Source organism: Zeus faber (assembly GCF_960531495.2).
Source record: "Zeus faber genome assembly, chromosome: 10".
NCBI lineage: Eukaryota > Metazoa > Chordata > Actinopteri > Zeiformes > Zeidae > Zeus > Zeus faber.
This window is the reverse complement of record NC_137199.1, coordinates 32190099-32212851: the sequence shown is the minus strand read 5'-3', so window position 1 is coordinate 32212851 and position 22753 is coordinate 32190099. Positions and strand designations below refer to the sequence as shown.

The following is a 22753-nucleotide window of genomic DNA, read 5'->3' as shown; positions in this document are numbered from 1 at the left end:
ATCCATCCATCCATTCATCCATCATCTATTCATACATCCATCAATCAATCCATCCATCCATCCATCCATCCGTCATCCATCAATCCATCTATCTATCCATCCATCCATGAGGGCAGCATACATCTTACATACACACAAACATGTGTATAAATTCAATCAACAAACAGTGCATGATAAGTACTTAATTATGATGAATAATTTATAGTTTTTCTCATGAGCACATAAACAGGGCTTCTTGAACGGCTTCATTTTATTCTTTTATTATTTATTTCATTGTGTTTTATATATATATATATATATATATATATATATATATATATATATATATATATATATATATATATATATATATATATATATATCAAACAGCCTTTGTGTTAAAGCAGAAACCTAAAGTCTCTCTCTAATAAAATGCCTCCAGGTTTCTGCAGTATGACGACAGTTTAGTGTAAATGAACGCTGCAACTAAAAGAAAGATGCCACAATACACAGTATAAAATATTGATGTACTTCATCTTATCAGTTAGACTTTCCATTTTTGTCTTCGCTGGGATCTGTCTCCCTTTTGCTAATGTTCTTGAATGGATCAAGCTGCATTTCCTTGTGTCTTTGCAGCGAAGCAGAATCTCCTCCATGTTCTGCTCCTCAGACGGAGCGAGTCCCCTGTAAGGAGCTTATTCCTCTAAAAGTGTCTTGGCAGCAGCTTTACTTTCCCTGACCTCACCGGGCGGGGCAGACGGGAGGTCAAGGCAGAAGGGAGGTCAGGGCTCTGATCCCACACCATTGAGTCCATTAGAGGCGCGACCCCGCCCTCTGGAACAGGAAGCCACAGACCAGGATCAATCAGTATGATCATCTTGACCTTTTGTTTTGTAAATCAGTGGTTCTCATTGCGGGGTCCTTGAAGAGGTTCCAGGGGGGCCTTGAAAAATGTTAAATATACAGTTCAACGTTCCCGTTATTTAATTTATAAGATGTTGGCACCGTTATACTGCTGACACCTCTGACTCTCTACTGACATCCTGGTCTCTGATGGTCTCATTAGAGATGGATTCATTATTAAAGCTTTATTGCAACTATCAAAGAATGTTATAAAATAAAAACACTCAACACAGAACAATGAATTTTACTTCATCTTCTCACATGTAGTGACCACATTACAACGCACTGTTCTAATGAACTATTCAGAAAAAGTTCAAGATCTGCTGACGAGTCGCTTTCTGGGAGGTTTGTGAACAGATCTCATCCCAACAAACACCACTGAGCTCGAGCACAAAGTGAGGAGTGACACAAAGAGTCTCCTTCGCAACGTGAGCTCTTAAAGCACAGCGGTGAGTTCTGCCGTAGTGAACAGGAACACCAGCGCGTGTCACTGACTGGCTTTACAAAATCATTTCTCTTCCGCGAGAACTGGAATTAGTCGGCAGCATCTGACGTTGACTCTTTAAAGAGAAACATCTTGTGACATCGACGGGAAGAACGAGTCGACGGGCAGGTTACGGGAGCCGTCCAGCCTCCGAAGACAAGAAATCAAGAAAAGCCAGGAACACAGTGAAACCTCCTCAACTCTCCCCACATCTGTTCAGCAGCCACTGCACAAATCAACAGTTTATCATTTAAGACATTTGAGCCAAGTTGAAAAAAAGAAACCTTTATTAACTCAAAAGGAGGATGTTTTAATACAATAACAAAGGAACAATTCAGTTAAATAGCTGTGATGAGAGCATGCAGGCAGTGAACCACTCTTCTTCGCCGTCGTCTTCGTCGGGCTGTGAAGCGCCACACGGGGCTCGGCAACCACAGGGAATTCAACACCATCCAGATGTATAAATAATATAATATTTAAATAATGGGATCTGCGTGGGAATCAGAAATCCCTGGTCCAGCTGAGGTTCTACACGGTCATTTAAAGTCAGCACAGAACAGCGTTTGTTGTTCTCAGACCTCAAACGCTGAGACGTTTTAGCTTTTATATTCTCATTATGATGAGCTCTGAATTTCATGATGATACCATTAAAATAAAAAAAGCTAGCGATTATGGATACTATGGATTAATCGACCAGCCACAGACGCGGAACACGGTCCAGTTTGTTCTGAACAGAAAGAAATAAAACAAACAACAACGAACAAAGATCTTGCAGAGAGAAGCATCCTCCTCGAAACGAGGGGAGGAAACAGCCAAAACAAAGTCGTCATTCTCAGACCTTCATACGTGGTATAACGCAGAGTTTGCAGGGAAGGAGGAAGTGTTTGTATCGCACAAAGGCAGCCATCCATCACCACTGCGACTCCACCGTAGAACCAGCAGGAGAACAGCACCGCCCACCAACACACTCACTACGTCAGCAAAGTGATAACACGGAGTGTGTGCGTGTATATATATATATATATATATATATATATATATATAAAAAATTGAAATCAAATCATATGAAATCACCCTGCAACAGTAAACCAGTGAATCAGTTTAGTTTGCCTTTAATACAGATATTATATATATATATATATATATATATATATATATATATATATATATATATATATATATATATATACATACATACATATACTTATAAAATTATTGTATACAAAAAACATGAAACGTCGTCCCGTTGCTGTTTGATAGGAAGGATAAAGTGCGTTTTGTAAATCCGTTCATTTCTGGTCGGGGAACCACGGTCGGACGAACTGAAACAAAGCGGCTTCAGGCTTCACAACAAACAAACATGGGGGCCCTCCTCTGTGGCCCCGCGGCCCCATTTTAAAAACACAGCAAGACGATGATGATTTTGTGTGTTAATAACAGAATGGACAGCGCTGACGCTCACACAGGTCGATCTGAACTGTGGATGGTTCTGGAGTGAAGGGAAAATCACCATTTAGAAGCAAAAAAAAAAAAAGGTATAAAAATAGAAACGAGGACGAGTGGAGGCTCAGAAAGGAAAAGACCATGTTCACGCCCATGTTCTGCAGGACGTGGAGGTTCAGAGGGAGGGTGGAGGCTGGAAACTCAAGACGTCCCACAATGATTTCAACACCGGCTGCTAAACTACGTATTTGAAAATGGACAAATGTCCAGAAAAAAACAAAACTGTTGAGCAGAAGGAGCAGTCAGCTGTTCACTGCTTTCGTCCTAAATAAAAAATGTTGTCGTAGCGTTTGGTAAGAAATGTGAAGCAACGTGTTTCTGTAAGTTAAGGCTCTTTTTGTTTTTTTCCCAAAGAAACAAACGTTCACATTGACATGGAGTCACTACGTCCACCTGGATGGAACATCTGAAGCCTCCACCTCATTCAACTACACGGTCACTCCCTCATGGTTGGATTCATGAATCATTGTCTGTTTGTTTTTAATATTTGATGCATCGTTAGATCTTTTCGAGCATAAGAGAAACCTTATTTCGATCCGTGTTTGCATCGCCTGAACATTCCAGTTGATCAAATTAAAGACTGGTTTGGGTATTTTGACATTTCAAGGACTGGCTGGCACCAGGAGTGTTTACTTTAAAGGGTTTACTCTTCAGGTTTCCATGGAAACAGAGAATACCTCCAGATATCGACTTTGACACCCAGGAATTCTGGGAAATGATCAGTTTGTCAGAGTTCGGTCCGTCTTTCCATCGTGGTCCCTTCGGCGTCTGAACAGGAATCGATAGCTCCCCACAGGAAGTGCAGTCTCTTCCTGTGTGTCACTTCCTCTGTGTGGGGCCGTACCAAGCGCTGCCGCTTATCGTCGCTCTCGTCAGTCGATCCGGTTTCCACAGATGGTGAAGCGGTCGATTTCCAACAGATCCTTCTTGGAAGTCCTGTGTTCCTGCTCCGGGGCTCCCTGCTGCTCCTCCTCCTCCTGCTCCTGCTGCTCCTCCTCCTCCTCCTCCTCCTCCTCCCCCCGTTTCTCGGGGGAGTTCGGAGGCTCGGGTACGGGGGGCGGACTGGGGGGCCGGCTGCAGGGGGAGCTGGCACTGGGTGTGGTGCTCTTGGTGGTGATGGTGGCCGTTGGAGCGGTGGGTAGGGTGTCGCTCCGGGGGGAGGGCTGGGTGGTCACTGAGGTAGAGGAGGAGGAAGGATGACAGGAAGTGGATGCTGAAGGGGAGGTTGTACGGCAGGAAGTGGAGGTTGTACGGCAGGAAGTGGAGGTTGAACGGCAGGCAGTGTCAGGGATCTGCTCTGGACTGGACATACCTGGAGAGACAGAAACTTACGTTTAAAGTTTTTTCTTCTCAGTTCAACAGAGTTAAAACGATGGAAAATCTCCTTCCTGCTGGAACGCAGCAGGAAAACATCAGTTTATTGCTTCATTCAGAAGTATTTTTGACACACACTCCTTCATCTGTCTGCCAGGTGCAATGATTATCAGCTGAGCGACTGTAAAACTCAGACATGAGGCATTGCAGTTTATACCTGGCAACCCCCATTTCACAGCAGATAACCACTGCACCCAGCGGACGGATGAATGGTTGATTCAGAAATAGTTGTGGATGTAGCAGCACTTCAAACGAAGACAATGCTTTTTATTTTCAGTCATAAAGAAACAAGATTCATCATCGATTTAAAAGCTCAGTTTGGTGCATTTCGCTCATTTCACAGGAGCCAGGCAAGTCGCTTCCCTCTGCAGCCATGCATGGCGCTAGCACCGTGAGCTCCATGCATGGCGCTAGCACCGTGAGCTCCATGCATGGGGCTATATACAGGCGAATACAGCAAATAAATTTGTTTGAGACCTCAGATTGAAGATCCAGCTCCAGATGACTGGACTGGAAATGTTTCATAAAATATAATAAGTCCGTTTTTTGTTGAAAGAGAAGTTGGCCTTCATCCAGACATGAGCTCCATGTGTTCTCCATCACTGCACCGACTTTGGCCGCTCATCAATAGACGCCTCGGGGGTCTTTTGAAGCTGCTGGCAGCCATTTTGTGTTTGGTTTATGAAAAACTGATGACATGCCATCTCTGTTAGAAAGTGTAGTTATTGTTATTATGGTGTTAATTATTTTATTATATAAAGTGGAGTTAAAAAGAAGCTGTAGGAGAGGTTACCCGGGGGGGTGGGGCTGGGGTCCTGCTCCGCCCTATAGGAGGGGGTTTACCTGGGGCAGAGGCAGTGAGAGGGGTTACCTGGGGGGGCGGGGCCAGGGTCCTGGTCCGCCCTGCTGGGCGTCTTCCTGGACGGAGCGCTGTTGGGCCGGTCGAACAGCTTGTCCTCCATGTTGGCTCTCTTCACGTACACGCACGACTTCCCCAGCAACACGATGCTGTTGAGGACCTTCAGCGACACCAGACTGCACCGCAAAGAATAATCAATACACATAGAGTGATCCGCATCACAAAATCGTTGCAGTTTGGAATGAGATTCTGGGACTTGTAGTGAATCCACCAACACAGATGATGTGATGGATTCGCACTTTAAAATCACCTTATTTAATTAGCTTTTTTTTTAACCAGCTCATTTAAATATAAGTAACAGAGCAGCATGATGAACATCACCAGCAGAATAAAGACATCGTGGCATCGTTAAATTCAGCCGTATTCCAGCATGTGTGGCTGCTCCTCTGTGTGTTGCTCTGCATGTCAGAGTTTCCTCCTGAGCCGACGGGAGCGAAGCGGCAGCAGCGATAATGAATTCAGTCGACCATCTGCCTGCGATCACATCGCACCGCCAGGCCCGGAGCCCCGTGTGAGCTGCAGCTAATGTGGCTCGATGGGAGGCTGCAGCCTGATTGGAGCCAGCCACTTCCAGAGCAACCGCACCCAGAGCGGCTGGATCCAGGATGTTTTAATTTTTTTATAAACGTAATATTATGATATAGTTCCATGTGATGAACCTCTCTGGAATACTTTCACTTGTATTTTTGAAAAAAGATCAAATGAGCTGTGATAACACATTATTGATCTCTAGGGGGAAATTAACAATCAGATATTGTGATATTAATAATCAGAAATCGTCATTATAAATCTATCGTGCGTATGGTGATGATAAGAAACAGCGTGCTGTAGGAGGAAGGCGGTGGAGAGATGAAGTGGAGATGACAACACTGCCCCCTCCTCCCCAGGCGGCCCTTCCACGGTACCAACCCCAGAGCATCATGGGAAATAAAAGGTGTCAGCCGCCTAGTGTGAATAAGGGCACCGTGTGAGCGCTTATGTAACAGAGTCTGAGTCACTGAGGACTGAACCACAACTGCTCTCGACGCTGCTCGTGGTTTGGGCAGATTCACAATTCAATCATCAACTGACACCGATGACGGCTTTCGATTTTCTTTTATCAGGAAAAATCTGAGCATTGAAACGGTGTAAGTGTGGTTTACGTGTTCTGAAACTGGAATGGAGAGAGGGGGAGAGGGGGGAGAGAGAGGAGGCTCTCACCCTCCACTCAGAGCTGTTGAGTATCCACTTGTGATGAGATCTCACTTCCTGCTCTATATGAACATCTTGTGGTTTTAATATAGATTTAGATATAGATCGATATATAATATAATTTCAGAGAAAGATTTAGATTTATTTCATTTCCTTATTTTCTTACTTATATGGAAAATGAAAAAGGTAAACCAAACTCAGAATTGAAGCTTTTAAAAATTATTTAATTTCTTATTTATTTCTTTTTTACAGCGGTGCACTATGGGTTTTTATTTTTGATCTATTTATTTCCTACATGTATGAAACATGTTTTTTTTTTTTTTTAAGACAGCTGAATTAAGGGCGTGTCCCCTTACGTCCCATTCCCAAATTCAAACAAAAACAAAAAACACACTCCCCACTGTTGCTTTCTGTTGCTATGGGAATTAATTTTGTAAAAACTGGATGTTTTTGTAAATACTTCACTTGTTAATAATAAATCCTGCACTTCTGGAACGGGGAAGCGGCACAAGGCTTAGTTGAATAAATGATATTAAATCTGATGAAGAATTCAACAATGACTTATGACTGCACATGATTTGCCTTGTGAGTATGTACTACACAGTACCACGTCCCCACAGAGGATATCTGAGCCTGTGCCCGGAGGCAAGTGCATGTGAGCGTGTATGTGAGTGTGCATGTGAGCGTGTATGTGAGTGTGCATGTGAGCGTGTATGTGAGTGTGCATGTGAGCGTGTATGTGAGTGTGCATGTGATGAGCAACCGAGCAGAAAATGAACACATTTGGCAAAGTGCAGTGCAGATAAAGTCCAGTTAAACTAACTGAACAACTATGAACAATGGGAAGATGGATGTTGTGTTGTGAGAAGGTTGAGAAAGAAAACACAACGTCCTCTTCCTTACACATGTTACATTTACATTTAGTCATTGATCAGACGTTTTTATCCAAAGCGACAATTATTCAAACAGCGACGGACGCAGCCATCAGGAGCAATTAGGGGTTAAGTGTCTTGCTCAAGGAGGAGCCTGGGATCCAACCAGCAACCTTTAGATGACTAGACCACCAGCTCTACCTCCTCTATGATTCATGATACTTGGTTTTCTCCATGATTAAAGCTTTTTGGTTACAACACGAGGATCCTTACCCCAGGTAGAAGAGGAGCACGCACGTGTACGACAGAGCTCCGTGCACCTTCACCGAACTCATCACCACACGGATGAGCTACAACACACACACACACACACACACACACACACACACACACACACACACACACACACACACACACACACACACACACACACACACACACACACACACACACACACACACACACACACACACAGTGGGGCAATCACAAGCAGGTTCTTCGGCTGAAGCCGTTCTCACAATAACACTCTTTCGTGGGTTTTTTTGTGTGTTATCTAAATTACAGTTTAAAAAAAAAAAAGACAGTTTTCCTTTCAGGGACGATACAAGAGCTCCGGTGTTGCAGGTGTGAGAGTATGAATGGAGACAGATTGCAGCTTATTTACCAGGGCGGCGAGAGGCAGAGGGATGAAGCCCATTCTCCTGGCGACTGAGTCACTGTAGTCGGTGCAGGCCTGCGAGAAACACAACACAGCGCTGAACACACGTCCCAGCACAGCGTGCACGTGGGCGTGGCGGCGGGTGTGAAAAGCTGCCTACGTTCTTCTGGCGGCTGCTGACGAGGTCGAAGGCCAAGCTGGCCCGGTACTCGCTGTAGACCTGGAGGAGAAAACACACCCGGGTGGGACTCGGAGCCCGAACAGAAGCAGCAACAGAGGTGTGTGTTGACATCAGAGCTTATGACATCACAGCTCAGCACAGGAACCACAGATGAGATTTCACTGTTTAGACCTTTCTCCCAGCGGAACACCAGAGTGCACTCTTTTCTTTTAAGTTCACAATGTTTGACATTAACATTTCATTGTGTTTGTTGTACAAGACTGAAAAAAATTGGATGAATTACTAATAAGAGCCAGCTGCACAATATCTGTTCATACAAGAATCCAGCTGAGGTTCATCTCGTTGAACTTTATGAGAATGTTAATTATGATATCAGACCAGTTCTTTTTAAATATAATATATAAAAAATATAATATAAATATATTAAATTACAGTGCTATGCATATTTTCTCATTACCATTCATTTATACTAAATTACAGTAATTACAATATTATAATTACAGCACCTCAGTCTGAACACGACACCGATGTGAGAACCATTAAGTATGAATCCACACGTGTAACAAACACACAAGTTCCCTGTTCTCCCCCAAAACACTGCCTCCAGCAGACGAACAACCCGCATACAAAACAATAAATTAATATTTTCATTTGTAAGCTCATCGTAAAGACACTGTTTTCACACAAGCTAAGCTAGTTGATCCCATCTGCGGCCCTGTATTATTCTAAGACAGTTAGCGTGGAGCCGGTTGCTGTCTCTGTTCCAGAGACACAGGGATGGAAGTGGGATGTGAGACTCGTTAGACGTACGTCGGCTGCGATGTCGTTGAACTTGGTGATGAAGGCGTGCTTGATGATGTCAACGGCCACTTCAGAGGTGATGACCATGGCCACGTCTGGAAACAGCACCCAAAAGTGGTCTGGAGGGGGCGTGCAGCACACCAGGGCGGATCACCACAATAACATGTTTACAAAACAGTTTTCATTCAGGTATAAAGCTCAAAGTGCTGAAGAAGAAGAAATGTACTGCGTCATGTGAGCAAAACTCTGTATTTGCTAGAAATACTGCATTGGCCTGATAGAAAAAATACATCCACAATAAAGAGTTGAAAAAGTACACAAAGAGCCACAACTGATCATGTTGATTCATGCCCTTAATCAAAACTAAGTAAACCTATTTCAATGTGCATTCAAACATGTTATGTCAACAGGAAGTGGGAGAAGCTGTCACCAGGGTTCCATGAGAACTGCTCCATGTTCCTGAGACACACGATGAGCAGCAGGACGTAGTTGGTGAAGCGTTCTTTGATGTCTGACAAAGTAAGAACAGAAGGATACAAATGACAGAAGGAGCAAGCAGCAAACCCTCTCGCATGCCGTTCACCTCCTCCTTTCTGCCCTGTCCACCCGTCTGTCTCTCACATCTTGTCATCTCCTGTCTCTTCATATTTCCCTCCTTTCTGTTTATTTCCTGTTGTTTTCCCCCTTCCATCCTGTCTGATGTAACGCTCTGTCCTTCTGCCTCTTCCCCTCTGGACTATCTCTCTATCCTGTTTGTATATACAGATATATAAATACACACGCACACACACACACACACACACACACACACACACACACACACACACACACACACACACACACACACACACACACACACACACACACACACACACACACACACACACACACAGTGACAGTAAGATCCATTTTTATAATATTGACCTCACAGTCCATGAAGACCTCCTCTCAGATGATCCTCATAGCACTAAGGTTTTATCCTCCTCACAGCAATAGCTTTTCTTTTTTTTTTTTTCCCCCACATCTATCCAGCGCAATTTCAAGGCAGATTAATAAATGTTCACCGTCCTTATTGCCAACGCGGCATTAGCCCGGAACAAGACAAGCTCCTTAAAAAGCCAATCTTCAAAGATGTGAGGGAACACAGAGAGGAGAATGTCAGCTGATTAAGAGTCGTTGTCCTCCTGTCGCTGCCTCTGAACACACTGACGGATGAAAACATTGAGCCTCGGGCCCCGAGGAATCAGCTGCAGAATACATGACATTCAATCCACACGCGTCTCCCTTCCAATCATCAGACACAGAAGAATAGTAACGTAAGAGATGATAGAACCTGGGGCGTACGTATACAGCATGGAGTCAAGTCCAATAAACGTCTGTTGAATGTTAAACCAGTTACATTATTTTTCTGTGAAGTTATAATGTTATATAATTATGTTTAGTTATAGAATATTGGACCTCTCCGCAGCCCGCAGACCTTATGTTTGACGCCCTTGCTGTAGACCATTACAATGAGGGAAGATGTTGAGTCCAATCCATAAATTCAAATTCGAGAGTTATCTTTGCACCGATGGAAGTTTTTGTACCGTAACATGACATACGTGCTGTGGTACTCTGCCAGCAGCGTATCACTGAATGTGAATTCAGATGAGAGGAGGACTTACCGCTGTTGGACATCTGAAACAGGTTGTTCTTCTCAAACTTCTTGAACACGCTTCCTTTGATTTCCACAAACTGCAGAACAAGACGAGAAAATACTGTTTTTACCTAAACTAGAGTCATAGTGAGGAGTCATATGTAAGAAGCAAACACATCTGAGAATGCACAGTGTATGTGCATGTGTGTGCCTGCACGTTTGTGTGCGCGTTTGTGCGTGTGTGTTTGTGACTGCACGTGTGTGTGTGTGTGTGTTCATGTGTGTGTGTGCCTGTGTGTGTGCCTGTGTGTGTGCCTGTGTGTGTGCCTGTGTGTGTGTGTGTGTTCATGTGTGTGTGTGCCTGTGTGTGTGTGTGCGTGTGCCTGTGTGTGTGTGTGCCTGTGTGTGTGTGTGTGTGTGTCTGTGTGTGTCTGTGTGTGTGCCTGTGTGTGTGTGTGCCTGTGTGTGTGTGTGTCTGTGTGTGTGTGTGCGTGTGCCTGTGTGTGTGTGTGCCTGTGTGTGTGTGTGTGTGTGTCTGTGTGTGTCTGTGTGTGTGTGTGTGTGTGTGTGTGTGTGTGTACAAACGTTGTTGGACATCATGATGGTGAGCAGAGACTTGTTGTGGGAGTTGAAGGCCACGTTGAGCGTGGAGGCCTGAACCATGATGAGGATGGCGTGAAGGACTGAGGAAGAGCAGCTCAGGAACAAAACAATTGGAAGCACCATATGACATTTAGGATGAACAGCAAGAAAACAAACTATTGAGAAACGCTTTTTAAAATATTAGTGTAGCAAAATAAAAGTGTGTTTGACAATGAACAAATTTAACTTCCTAAATTCACTGGCCAGTCATTTTTGGATTCCACTGACAGTAACATTGTGAATTTAGGTGCCTGCCATCCGACGGCCCACGGTATATTTACTGAGTAGGATACAGACATAGAAGACTGCCATGAAGAAGTGAGGGATGACTCCTATACTGTCTCTCTTGCGCTCCTTGGGTTCGGTGGCGGTCCAGTACAGAGCGTCCAGGATGTCCTGACCAAACGATGAGAAGAGGCGGTCCGCCACCTGACGGAGAGAAAACAGCCGTTCAGACAGAAGGCAGAGAACAACCAGGTTCTCTGAGTTCTACCATCCAGCAGACCACGCCCACTTTCTGAGCATTTTTCTGGTTCCGTTTCTTTACCTCCAGCATGTTGTAGATGATGTAGAGCTTGATGACGGACTGTCCTCGGATCAGGTGGTACATCATGGAGTAGTCCACGTAGTGCATCATGGAGAAGCAGAGCACGAGGATTGAGCCCTTCAGCACGTCACACACCTGAGCGGGCTGCAGCAGCCGTGAGCCGCTACACACACACACACACACACACACACACACACACACACACACACACACACACACACACACACACACACACACACACACACACACACACACACACACACACACACACACACACACACACACACACACACGGTTAGTTAAGCCATTAATGTATTTTTTCGAAATACAATGCATTCATTTTTATTATTATTATTATTAATAAGAAGAAGAAGAATTCCATGTGTACGCAATATTTTACAACTGAGTTTTGGGATGCTAACATAACTGACACACAGGGTACTGTACAGTGTTAGAAATGTGTGCGCACACTCACACGCACACTTGCATGCAGACAAACATTTTTAATTACAATGTATTTTCATGCTTAGCCTGAGATGGACATGATACTGGGATGGGAAGGAAGAAAACATTTCTTTCAAAATTGAAAAGAAAAAAAAATTTAAATTAAAAAATAAATAGACACACACACACACACACACACACACACACACACGCACACACACACTTACACACACACACACACACACACACACACACACACACACACACACACACACATAATATTTCACAAGTCATTGAACAGTCCTTGAGTTATTGGCATTAAAGGGTTGTGCACCTTTTCATGTATCAAGCTTTATCTTGTTTTGTGAAGCGTGTTGACTGCTGCTGCTGACCCAGCAGTGGGATGTACAGCGTTCTACTTTTAAAATGGTAAATTCAAAGAGAGGGGACAGGCTGCCAGAGGAAAAGAATAAAGACGTCCGTCAAACGCACAAGTGAAAAGGAAACTGAGCAGCAGATTAAGAGAACGCCACATGCTGGACTGACAAATCCATTTAGAATTTACTGGAAGGATGATGGAGAGAGAGAGAGAGAGAGAGAGAGAGAGAGACTATGTGTGAGAGAGGGGGTGAGAAGGAAAGAAAGTGATGGAGGATGAAAAGAGATGAAGGGGTAGAGAGGAATGCAGAGGAGGTGAGGGAGAAAGAAAGAGGGGGACAGAAAGGGTTAGGGATAGAGATGGAGAAAGATGACGATGGAGGAATGAAGATGGAGAGGGATAGAAATGAAGAGTGATACAGATGGAGAGGGATAGAGATGGAGGGGGATAGAGATGGAGAGGGATAGAGATGGAGAGGGATGGAGATGGAGAGGGATGGAGATGGAGAGGGATGGAGATGGAGAGGGATGGAGATGGAGGGGGATGGAGATGGAGAGGGATGGAGATGGAGAGGGATGGAGATGGAGAGGGATGGAGATGGAGAGGGATGGAGATGGAGGGGGATGGAGATGGAGAGGGATGGAGATGGAGAGGGATGGAGATGGAGAGGGATAGAGATGGAGAGGGATGAGATGGAGAGGGATGGAGATGGAGAGGGATGGAGATGGAGAGGGATGAGATGGAGAGGGATGGAGATGTTTTTCCTTCAGGTGTTTGAGCATCAGAGTGAGATCTGTTCCTCAGGTGGAGAAACCTCATTCACGCTCTTTCATCACACTCCAAACAAACGCTTTTTGAGCTTTCACCATGGGATGTGGGACCATGTCGTACAAATAATTGTGGGATGTTCATCTCTTTAAGTCTTCCATTGTGGTTTCTATCTAGCACCACCAGCTAGTGTCAGTGTAGCGAGAAAACCAGGAGAAGTGGTTGCCCGTGGCAACGATATTAATGAATAGACAGTGGTCATTATTCACAAATAACAGACTGATGATTGCTGCCATTGACCAATCAGAATCAAGTATTCCACAGAGCCTTGAGATTACAGTTTAATAATACACAGTCAGCTACGAGGAAAGGTGGTGAAGACTGGAACAAACATTTTGTTCGACAGTTCATTTGCCTCAACCCAACTGAAAACAGCCCTCATTCCAAATCCATTTATTGGGACATTTCTAACACTGGCTCAAAATTCCCGCTAAATTTGGATGGAAACACAGGATTGCGGAATCTAATAATGGTATAACATCATCACTAGCTGTCGAAATAATTGCGATGGGGCGGTTATGTAATAATTGTGACAGCTCTAGGAACACTTGGCTACAAGGTGTTAGGACACCCCCAACACAGCCACACCCTGGTCCACAGGGCGGTGGGAGCCCCCGCTCATCTGTCCTAACGTCGCCAAGATCAACCAACTCACACTCTGCCGCCGAGCGATGCCACCACGACAAACAGCCTCCGTTCAAATCGCTCCCTCTGGAAGACAAAGAGAGTCTTGCTCAGACGGAGGCGGCCGGGGCCTGGAGCTGCAGATGTGGAGATATTTTTAGTCCCAGTGTGATCTCCACTGCAGGGTGTAGGGCGGGCGGGGTTCAGTTCACAATGTCTTAATTGGCTTAATCAAGTGTTTGAGTCTCTGCGCAGCCGAGCACGAAGCTGAACCCGCGTCTGGATCTGTGCCTACAGAGCAGAACAGATGGGGCTGCCCTCCGTCTACTGGGTCACGCTGGAGAACTCTAGGTCCAGTGAAGTAGGAATCCTGCTGTGTTTACCCTCCAGCCGTGCACTGAACCAGCTGATTTGTCATTATCTGGACCTCTGGCTTGATGCCGATTAGTAAATCCACATGGTTGACTCAAAATCCTGGTGAGGATTTACTCTCTGAACCTGGAACGTCCACCTCTGTCTTGTCTGTTTCTGAACTGTGAGTTAGTCAGAGCAATCGTTAAACATTATTTTGGATAATTGTTTTATTTTTCCTGATATTTACTTCTAAAATTTCCCTCCGAGGACAAACACAACATCTAGCCATCTGTCTTTCGAGTTCTCTATTAGTTCTGATAGAAGCTTGAGGCTTTGGCTCCACCTAGTGGTCATAGCTGTTTTGAGTAGTAACACAGACATCCAATTCCTATATACAGTATGTACAGTAAGTAGTTTTAATATTTAATATAAAAATCTATGAACTGAAAGAAAGAGAGACAGAGAACAATCTTTTCACATTTCATTTTGTTAAGCTTTTTGATGTAACTAACTGTAAAAACGAATATTCTAGTTCTTATCAATGTTCTCTTATGGATAGGGTAGCAACTAAAATATATTTTAAAAGTTAACTATGTGATTCAATTAGATTCTAGAACAGGAAGTCAAATAAGGTACAAAATGACAGTGAATACTAATCAATTATCTAACCGATGAATTGCTTCATCCATTATCCAGGCATATAAAAGGGGAGCCAGCGTAGCCGCAGAAAGCATCAGGAGCCTTGAGTCTCTCATCAGCACGGTGAGACTGGTGCCGCTAATTGAGTGTGCTGCCACCGCGCTGGTGGAGTTCAGCTTTTTGCACGCCTTAAAATCTATTTTAAAACATCAAAAGCATGAAAAAGCTGCAGGATCTTGGTTCTTAGTAAGACACATTGTTTGAGAGGTGATCAAAAGCAGACAGACCCCATGTAGAAGACGCAGTGCTCTACATTTTAAAGCTTGAAGTGGTTTTGTAACCACCTTTTGAAGTTTCAACAGCGTGTCTGCCGTGTTAAATCTGTGCTCCGTTCCGTGGTTCAACTCAAGGTTGCTGGTTTGATTCTACAGAGCTGACGGGGAGGAAACCACCAGGTATAACCAGTGACTTGGTCCATCGAACCTCTAAATGAATCCACCTACAATCAGTAGAACGCTGTAGAAAAAGAAAATACACGAAGTTGAAAGAAATTATTAAATAATAATAATAATAATTATTATAATAATTATAATAATAATTATTATTATAAATACATTAATGGTTGTGTCAGTTTACATATTCACAGACATGTGAAAAGCTTGCATGTGTTTTGACGGCGGACATTCCAGTTTTACTGAAATATCTGATATCATTCAGATATCAGTTTGCTGTTCAACTGGCTTAGAAAGCAAGCAGCTGGAAAGTAAAGACGTCGGCAGTAGATTTATAATGTTGTTGAAATTCCTGCTCATCATCGACAGATGTGATCGGAGGCAGTATTGTGTCCATAATGGTCAATCTAACAGCTAAAACAGCTAAAACCAGTAGGTGTATATAGACATTAAGATGGAAAAGTATCTATAAAATATTAGTTTTAAAGAAAAAAAAATAAACTATGTGAAGTGTTAGATGTGTGAAGTGATGGGCTGTGATGACTAGTAACATGCTGTGAGTATCAACAAGTGGATGGACAGAGTGATGTCGGGCTGAAGCCCAGCGGGGATTTTAGATGTGCACCAACCCCCATTCACCAAAAAACTCTAACGCCACTACAAGGTTTTTGGGATTTTCTACGGCCTGGGTGTCAACTGTGTTTCTTTCATTTTGGAGAGAAGAGTGAGAGACTGAGTGCTAGTTTTGAACCAAGTCTGTTTGCGACATGTAGAGCAATGAAGGTAAACAGTACATCATTCACCATTTATTAAACATTTGCCGTCAATCTGAGTTGATTCACAACAAATATATTGGGTGTGGTGATATTTGGGGACAGGTGGCAGTGCATAACTAGTGAGCAGGTGGATGATCTGATCAGGTCCTACCTGCTCCTCCTGCAGTAGGGGCAGGTGTGAGCCCTGAGCAGGGGAGAGGCGAGGGGAGGTTACAGCAGGAAGTAGAGTCCAAAAGAAGAGAGAACTTTAGGTAAAAGAACCAGCGGCGACATTTGGAGCACGTGGTGGAACGTTTTGCTCTGAGAGTTTGTAAGAAGAAGAAGCAGGTGAACAGAGACTGAAGACTGAAGACGCTGCTCATTTGCTGTTTTATTTTTGCTGCTCTGTCTGGACCATGGGCGCCGGAACGGGGGGGACCCACTTTCAGTTATCATGGAAAATGTTTTTTGGCGAGAACGTCTATACCAGATATTATGGAAATAGAACGTTGGTGATAACGTGTAAAGCCTATCGCTATTGCTTTTGCGGTCACACAATGACTGTGTGTTGCTAGCTCATCTCTGCCTCCGCGTCCCTGTGCCTTGTTCCCAACACACTTATAATAAAAACAGTGTGTTTTACATGTATTTTATTGCGTTCTGTTTCTTTGAAGTTTTCCTTAAACAAATAAAGCACTGTGCGTAACGGGGACACTTCCTCAGTCACTCCTTAACTTAATGACTGACTACTACTCTTACACTCCCTTACCCTTACCCCTCGGCCCTCTTAATAACTCAGAACTCTTCTAACTTTCATTAAAGTAAACTTGAGCTGCCTTCACACATGTACTGCAACCCTGAAATTATCCGGACATCACCCAGATGAGCTGTATGTGTGAACGTAAATGTCTGAATCATTTGGACCGGACATTACCCGGACTTTACCCAGCCAGCACCCGAGTGCAAAGTCCAGGTAAAGTCCAACTGAGTGGTATGTGTGAACAAAGCAGGCGATTGTCCGGATCATTCACAGCGAGCAAGTGGGCGTGTCACGTGTTGATGACATCTCTATTGTGTGCCAGTTATTTACCTTGTTTGGATCTTGGTGCACGGAGCGAAGCTGCTTCCTCCTCCTTTCTACTTTCTTTATTATTCCTTTCCACTCTCTCAATTTAGATTACGTCCAAATACTTGAGTATCAACGGCAAAAATGATCATTCGGTAGCCTGGTCCGCCATCTTGGGTGTTCTAAGACTCTGCAGCGCCACCGCGTCATGTCCTGCCCTCTGTGCTCGACCCAGGCTCCGCCGCTCATCTAAACCAAAGGGGTATTTCCAGGTGGTGTAAACGCGTCTGACACGGACCGTCTCCGGTTGTGAGCTACGTGTGTGAAAGGGCGACTCCAGACAATGTCCAGACCTGATTATCTGGATATTGTCCAGAGTGCATGTGTGAAAGCAGCTTTGATTTTCCCTTCTTGCCTCCCCCACGTGGTATAATCCGGCGCCGGTGGTCTGGACAGAACCATGTAAAGTGATATTCACTGGGATGTGGGAATGTTAAGTAGTAAAGCAGGTTACAGTATCTATCTGCAGTGTTGCTGTCAAGGTGAGTTTCAGCCTCTTTACTGTTTGTTGATTCCGTTTGAAAAGGTGGACATGACATCACTTTAACAAAGACAATAAATGTTATGTGTTATCGTCAGTCGAATGTTATCCAATGTTATCCAATGTTATCCAATGTTCCAAATCGAGAATATGGAGACAATATTAAAAATCAAAAAAATGTGAATCAGGAAAATGGTCAATAAAGTCAAGTGTGTGAGCTGACTGGTGAACAGGCTGAAACTCAATTGGACACTGATATGGTCCATTGAATCCGTTTCTCTGGATAGATGTGATTAAATGTGATAGAACTGGGTCTACAATACATTGAAATCTACAGCAAAGCCTCATTTGAGACGAGGGAACAGTCAGTGAGTTAAAACAAGCAAAACAAGCGGTCCAAAACTGTTGGTTATAGACAAAGAGAAAGAGATTTTAATCTCAAGGGAACTCCTGGTTAAATAAAGGTTAAATACATTTTTTAAAAAGTACAAATATGAAACAGAGTCACTGTTTTTGTGTGTGTGTGTGTGTGTGTGTGTGTGTGTGTGTGTGTGTGTGTGTGTGTGTGTGTGTGTGTGTGTGTGTGTGTGTGTGTGTGTGTGTGTGTGTGCTGACCTGAAGCCGCAGCATGGCAGCGTCAGCAGCCTCAGCAGCGCCAGCATAACTCTGAGGGGGAGCAGCGTGAAGACGTAGAGGAAGGCGTCCACACACAGGAAGAAGCCGAACACCATCAGCTAGAGGACGGAACAAAGACCCCTCCCATTATTTGGTTAAAGAAATGAAGGAATATAATTCAATGTATTTGTGTTCTGCATGTGCTCCTCTAAACATCTTTTAAATTGTTGGTGGCAGGGACCGCCGCCACAAGGAGTGAAAGGCAGCCTCGGTGAATTAGCTAAAGCAGTGAAGCTAGTTGTGGTCAGTAAACTGTGGATATGGATGAACATTCACAAATACCAACAAAATATATGAAATACCTCAAGAGACGGAGAAAATAAACAGCTTGGTCATCATACACATTCATGTTCTAACGGCTCACTTTAGGAAACATGAGAAATGCCATGTGGTTACAACCCTCCCAAATGACCATCAAATAAAGACTACCCGCCCTCCAAATGCCAAACCAAAATCCATTTAGATCCTCATCTTGAAAGGTAAAAGTTAAATCCACACTTAATAGATCTTTTTCAGTTGAATCGACGATTCTCGTCTTGACAGTAACATGCTCTTGCAACCAGAGATGCTCACAAGTCATTTATTGCAAATCCAAGTCAAGTCTCAAGTCTCAAGGGTCAAGGGTCAAGTCCGAGTCAAGTTTCAAGTTCTTGGTCACAAGTCTGAGTCAAGTTTCTGATGGTGATAATAAACGCTCTATCTGCGGCATGTCAGGTGTTGTTAGTCGACTACAGAGCTATTTCTAAGGAATTCACACAGTATGTACTGTATATATATGTCATATCATTTATCTTTTAGCATGTCCAAGTTGATGGGTTATACAAATTAGTGTATAATTGTAAAAAAAAAAGTACGGTATGAAGATTTTAATCATATTATACATTATAATACCGGGAAAAATACAACGGAAGCTTGACCTTTTAAGTTCAGCATTGTTTTGTTCCTTGTAACATCAACATACAGCATAGGCCAAGTGTGGCTGAAAACTATTTCTTTAAAACTTTTTCCTTTACTTTTGGGCGTTTTGTGTTTGTTTTGCAAACGTTCTCACTGATCGGGCTCGGATCAATCTCCCGCTCCTCGTCGCCTCTGTCTACAAAATAATTTCCAGTGCTTGTGTAGAAAGTCTCCAATCTCCATCGACACTTGGCCTTTGACAATTCTTTGCAAATTTCATGGAGAAAAAAAAAAACAACCCAAAAACAAAAAAAAATAAATAAAGAAAACTGGCAAAACCTGCGTCAATCTGGACCAGCGTCAACACAATCCAAAAGCTGCACACAGCTTGAAGCCGATCTGTCCAACAATCTCTCCCCTGATGGGTGGACTGTGGTACTGTACATAGAAATCAAGCTTCTGGTTGGCTGAGTGTGACCTCACTTATCGAGACATTAAAGCCACATGGTTTGCCATAAGCGAGGACTACCAAAATAAATAAATAGCGCATGTGATTTCACCAGAAAGTAAATGACACAGAGTGCGACGCATATCACCATCAGCAGCGACGCTCTAGGTTTTAAAGATTGTTCTCGAGTCCATGATCGAGAATCCGAATCGAGTCTGAAGATGTTCTGTGTGCAACTGACATGACCTAACAACGACCTGGAAAGGTTTATAAAAATACAGCGAACACACTCTCTGTAGGAGAGAAAATTAATATCTGGATCATGAAGTCCAAGCCCAAAATCACCCAGCAGGCATATTCAACCTCAACATAGCTCAGCAGATGGTGGACAATTCCAAAGTTCCTGCCACAGCCACAGTTCACAGGCCATAACGTTCTGAGAGGATCCGTGGATCTTTTTATGACTTTGCTCGGCTCCTTCCATCCTGGCTGCAGCACAGAGGGTGATTCGGGTCCAAAGGACCTCAGGATACTATTTAAAGTGGCAGCAAGAATTACAAGGGATTAGATAAACCTGAGTCTGTATCGACCACATTCTGGTGGAATGTGGTCTATACAGACTCAGGTTTATCTAATCCTTTAGCCCTTATATGTGTACAAGTATTGTACTCACTATGTATTACTGTTGACTGCTAACTATTACTGTTTTTTTGAATACCTTACATACAGGTATATGCCTTGTTTTGTTCTAAGGTGTGACAACATCATTTTCCCCTGGAGAATAATAAAATACTGTCTTATCAGAGATATCAGACATGTGAGTCATGGTGTGCAGGTATTTGCATTTTTTTCTGTTGGATTATCAGGGCGTGTTGCTAAAAATTCAAAGTGCAACAGTGCAGGGTTGTTTAGAATACAGGGACAGGTCCCATGTTGGGCGCGGCTTCACATACATGTAAATGAGCCGCAGCTGTGTCTCATCACTGCCATCTATTGGCCAACAGGAGGAATTACAAAAACAGACCACAGTCCATCGTCTGTCTATGCACCACGAGGCATCTGTACCTTGCAATTAACAATTTTCAGGTCATAAATCCTTTCCTTATAGATGCAGCCATCCACATGGAGCTTTGGATGAAGCTATAATAATGTTTGGATTCTTGTGTTGTGTGGGGAGTACAAACACAGAAGTGAGCGCTGCATGGACACTGCGGAGGGGTACGAAGAGGAGAGTTGTTATGCAGTAAACTGCTGTAAGCATGACGAGTGGAAAAAGTTTAATATCCACAAAGTGAAAGATCTGAACTTTCATCCTATTAGGAAAATGCTTGTTTTGGGGTGAATTACACAAATGAGTAATGAAAGATTATGGCTCAACTTTGCTGCAGGGAAAGTTGTTTATTGTCTGTCCAACATATTGCAGTATTTCGAAACTTTATAAAAATCCATAAACTTCCTCACCACCTCTCTCTATGTTGGTGACTTGTTACAGAGGTTGAAGGTACAAATTTGGAATGAAATTAAGTATGTATTATATATATATATATATATATATATATATATATATATATATATATATATATATATATATCTCATGTATTCATATTTGTATGCAGACAGACAGAGTGTCGTACCTTCTCCAGCTCTTTAGGGATCCTCATGCAGGTGTACACCCGCTCCCTGCGCTCTGTATACTTTGCCTCGTTGTGCTCCAGGAAGTATCCTCTGGTGAGCTCGGCGCACATGAAGCGCGCCAGCGACGGATCTGGAACATCAACAATCCAGCGTTAGTGTTACCACAAGCTCTTTGTCTGCTACAATCTCACACGGCAGCACAAAGAGCTGCACGGCCACCAGAACCTTCTCAGACTGAGAAAACTTCACTTTATTCACAGGAACCGTTTTGAACACTGAAGTTGGAAGGTGGCTAGGATAACCTCTGGTTCAGATACTGGAACTTCCATTACCAAGAGAGGGATCTGCAGTGTAGGCTGACACTAATTCATTTCAGAATCTGTTTATATGGCCAAACACAATTTAATATACAAAGAATTTGTATTGGCATGAGTTAGCGCATTGACCGACAAGTAGCATTACAAGTGTAAACAGTCTAAAAACAAGCTAAACATAGAGGATATACAGAATGTGTTCTATACACAGGATCCATTAAAAGCCTGGTTGGTCGTGCTGACCCGGGGTATGAATATAGCTGAGGCATGGTCTCAGCTAGTCTGGGTCTACAGTTCAGTGAAAAGAATTTGAGTTAAAGGGTAAACTTGAAAAAACACATTCTGTGTTTTGTTAAGAGTTGTTCGTGGTGTAGTCGTGTCACTGCTGTCCAGGCCCATGCAAACTTGGGAGCATTATTCGCAGAACGAGTTCCTTGTTGCTATGTTACACAAAGGGCGGGCCACCACACTAACACTAACACAACAACACAACAACACAACACAACACACACGGTTTATTTATAATCCCATTTCATCGAGAATAAACCAACCCAACTTGATGGATCAGAAACACTGAGTAAACACAGACCTGGCAGCTGTTTGCACAGAGTGAGCTCATCCAGAAACATGATAATATGTGTAATAATTCAACCATTTCAACAGTGTCCGAAGTGTCCGCACGACGCCACACTCATAGAACAGCTTCCAGACGAGAGGCTGACGGGGAACGCTCAACGAACCCAGAGCTGAACGCTGAAAACGGGGCTTCGGATCCCTACCTGGCGGCTCCTTCCGCTCCCTTCGGACGGCATTGAGGTCGTAGAAGCCCAGGGTCTCCGGCAACCTGGGGCCGATGCCGGCTTTCCCGGACACCGCAGCGTCGATCCAGGGCTTTTTCTGCCGCTTCTCGGGCTCCGTTTCGGCTTCTTTCTCCACTGACAGCTCGGCTCCCTGCGAGGCCGCCGCCATGTTGCCGCCACTGTGCTACGTCACCGCTGGAGCGGGAGGGGAA

At 43.8% G+C, this 22753-nt stretch overlaps 1 protein-coding gene across 1 annotated transcript; it reads right to left on the bottom strand.

The window, feature by feature from the left end:
* Nucleotides 1-2608: 2608 nt before the first annotated feature.
* tapt1a (transmembrane anterior posterior transformation 1a) lies at nt 2609-22710 on the bottom strand (the record flags this gene model as incomplete). Its single annotated transcript, XM_080008267.1, has 14 exons — nt 2609-4181; nt 5115-5278; nt 7499-7575; nt 7890-7958; nt 8044-8103; nt 8875-8984; nt 9296-9376; nt 10530-10599; nt 11087-11184; nt 11437-11572; nt 11691-11853; nt 18388-18506; nt 21427-21557; nt 22521-22710. 14 exons carry the CDS (start codon nt 22708-22710, stop codon nt 3742-3744), a joined length of 1908 nt encoding a protein of 635 aa, XP_079864393.1. The 3' UTR covers nt 2609-3741.
* Nucleotides 22711-22753: the final 43 nt, after the last annotated feature.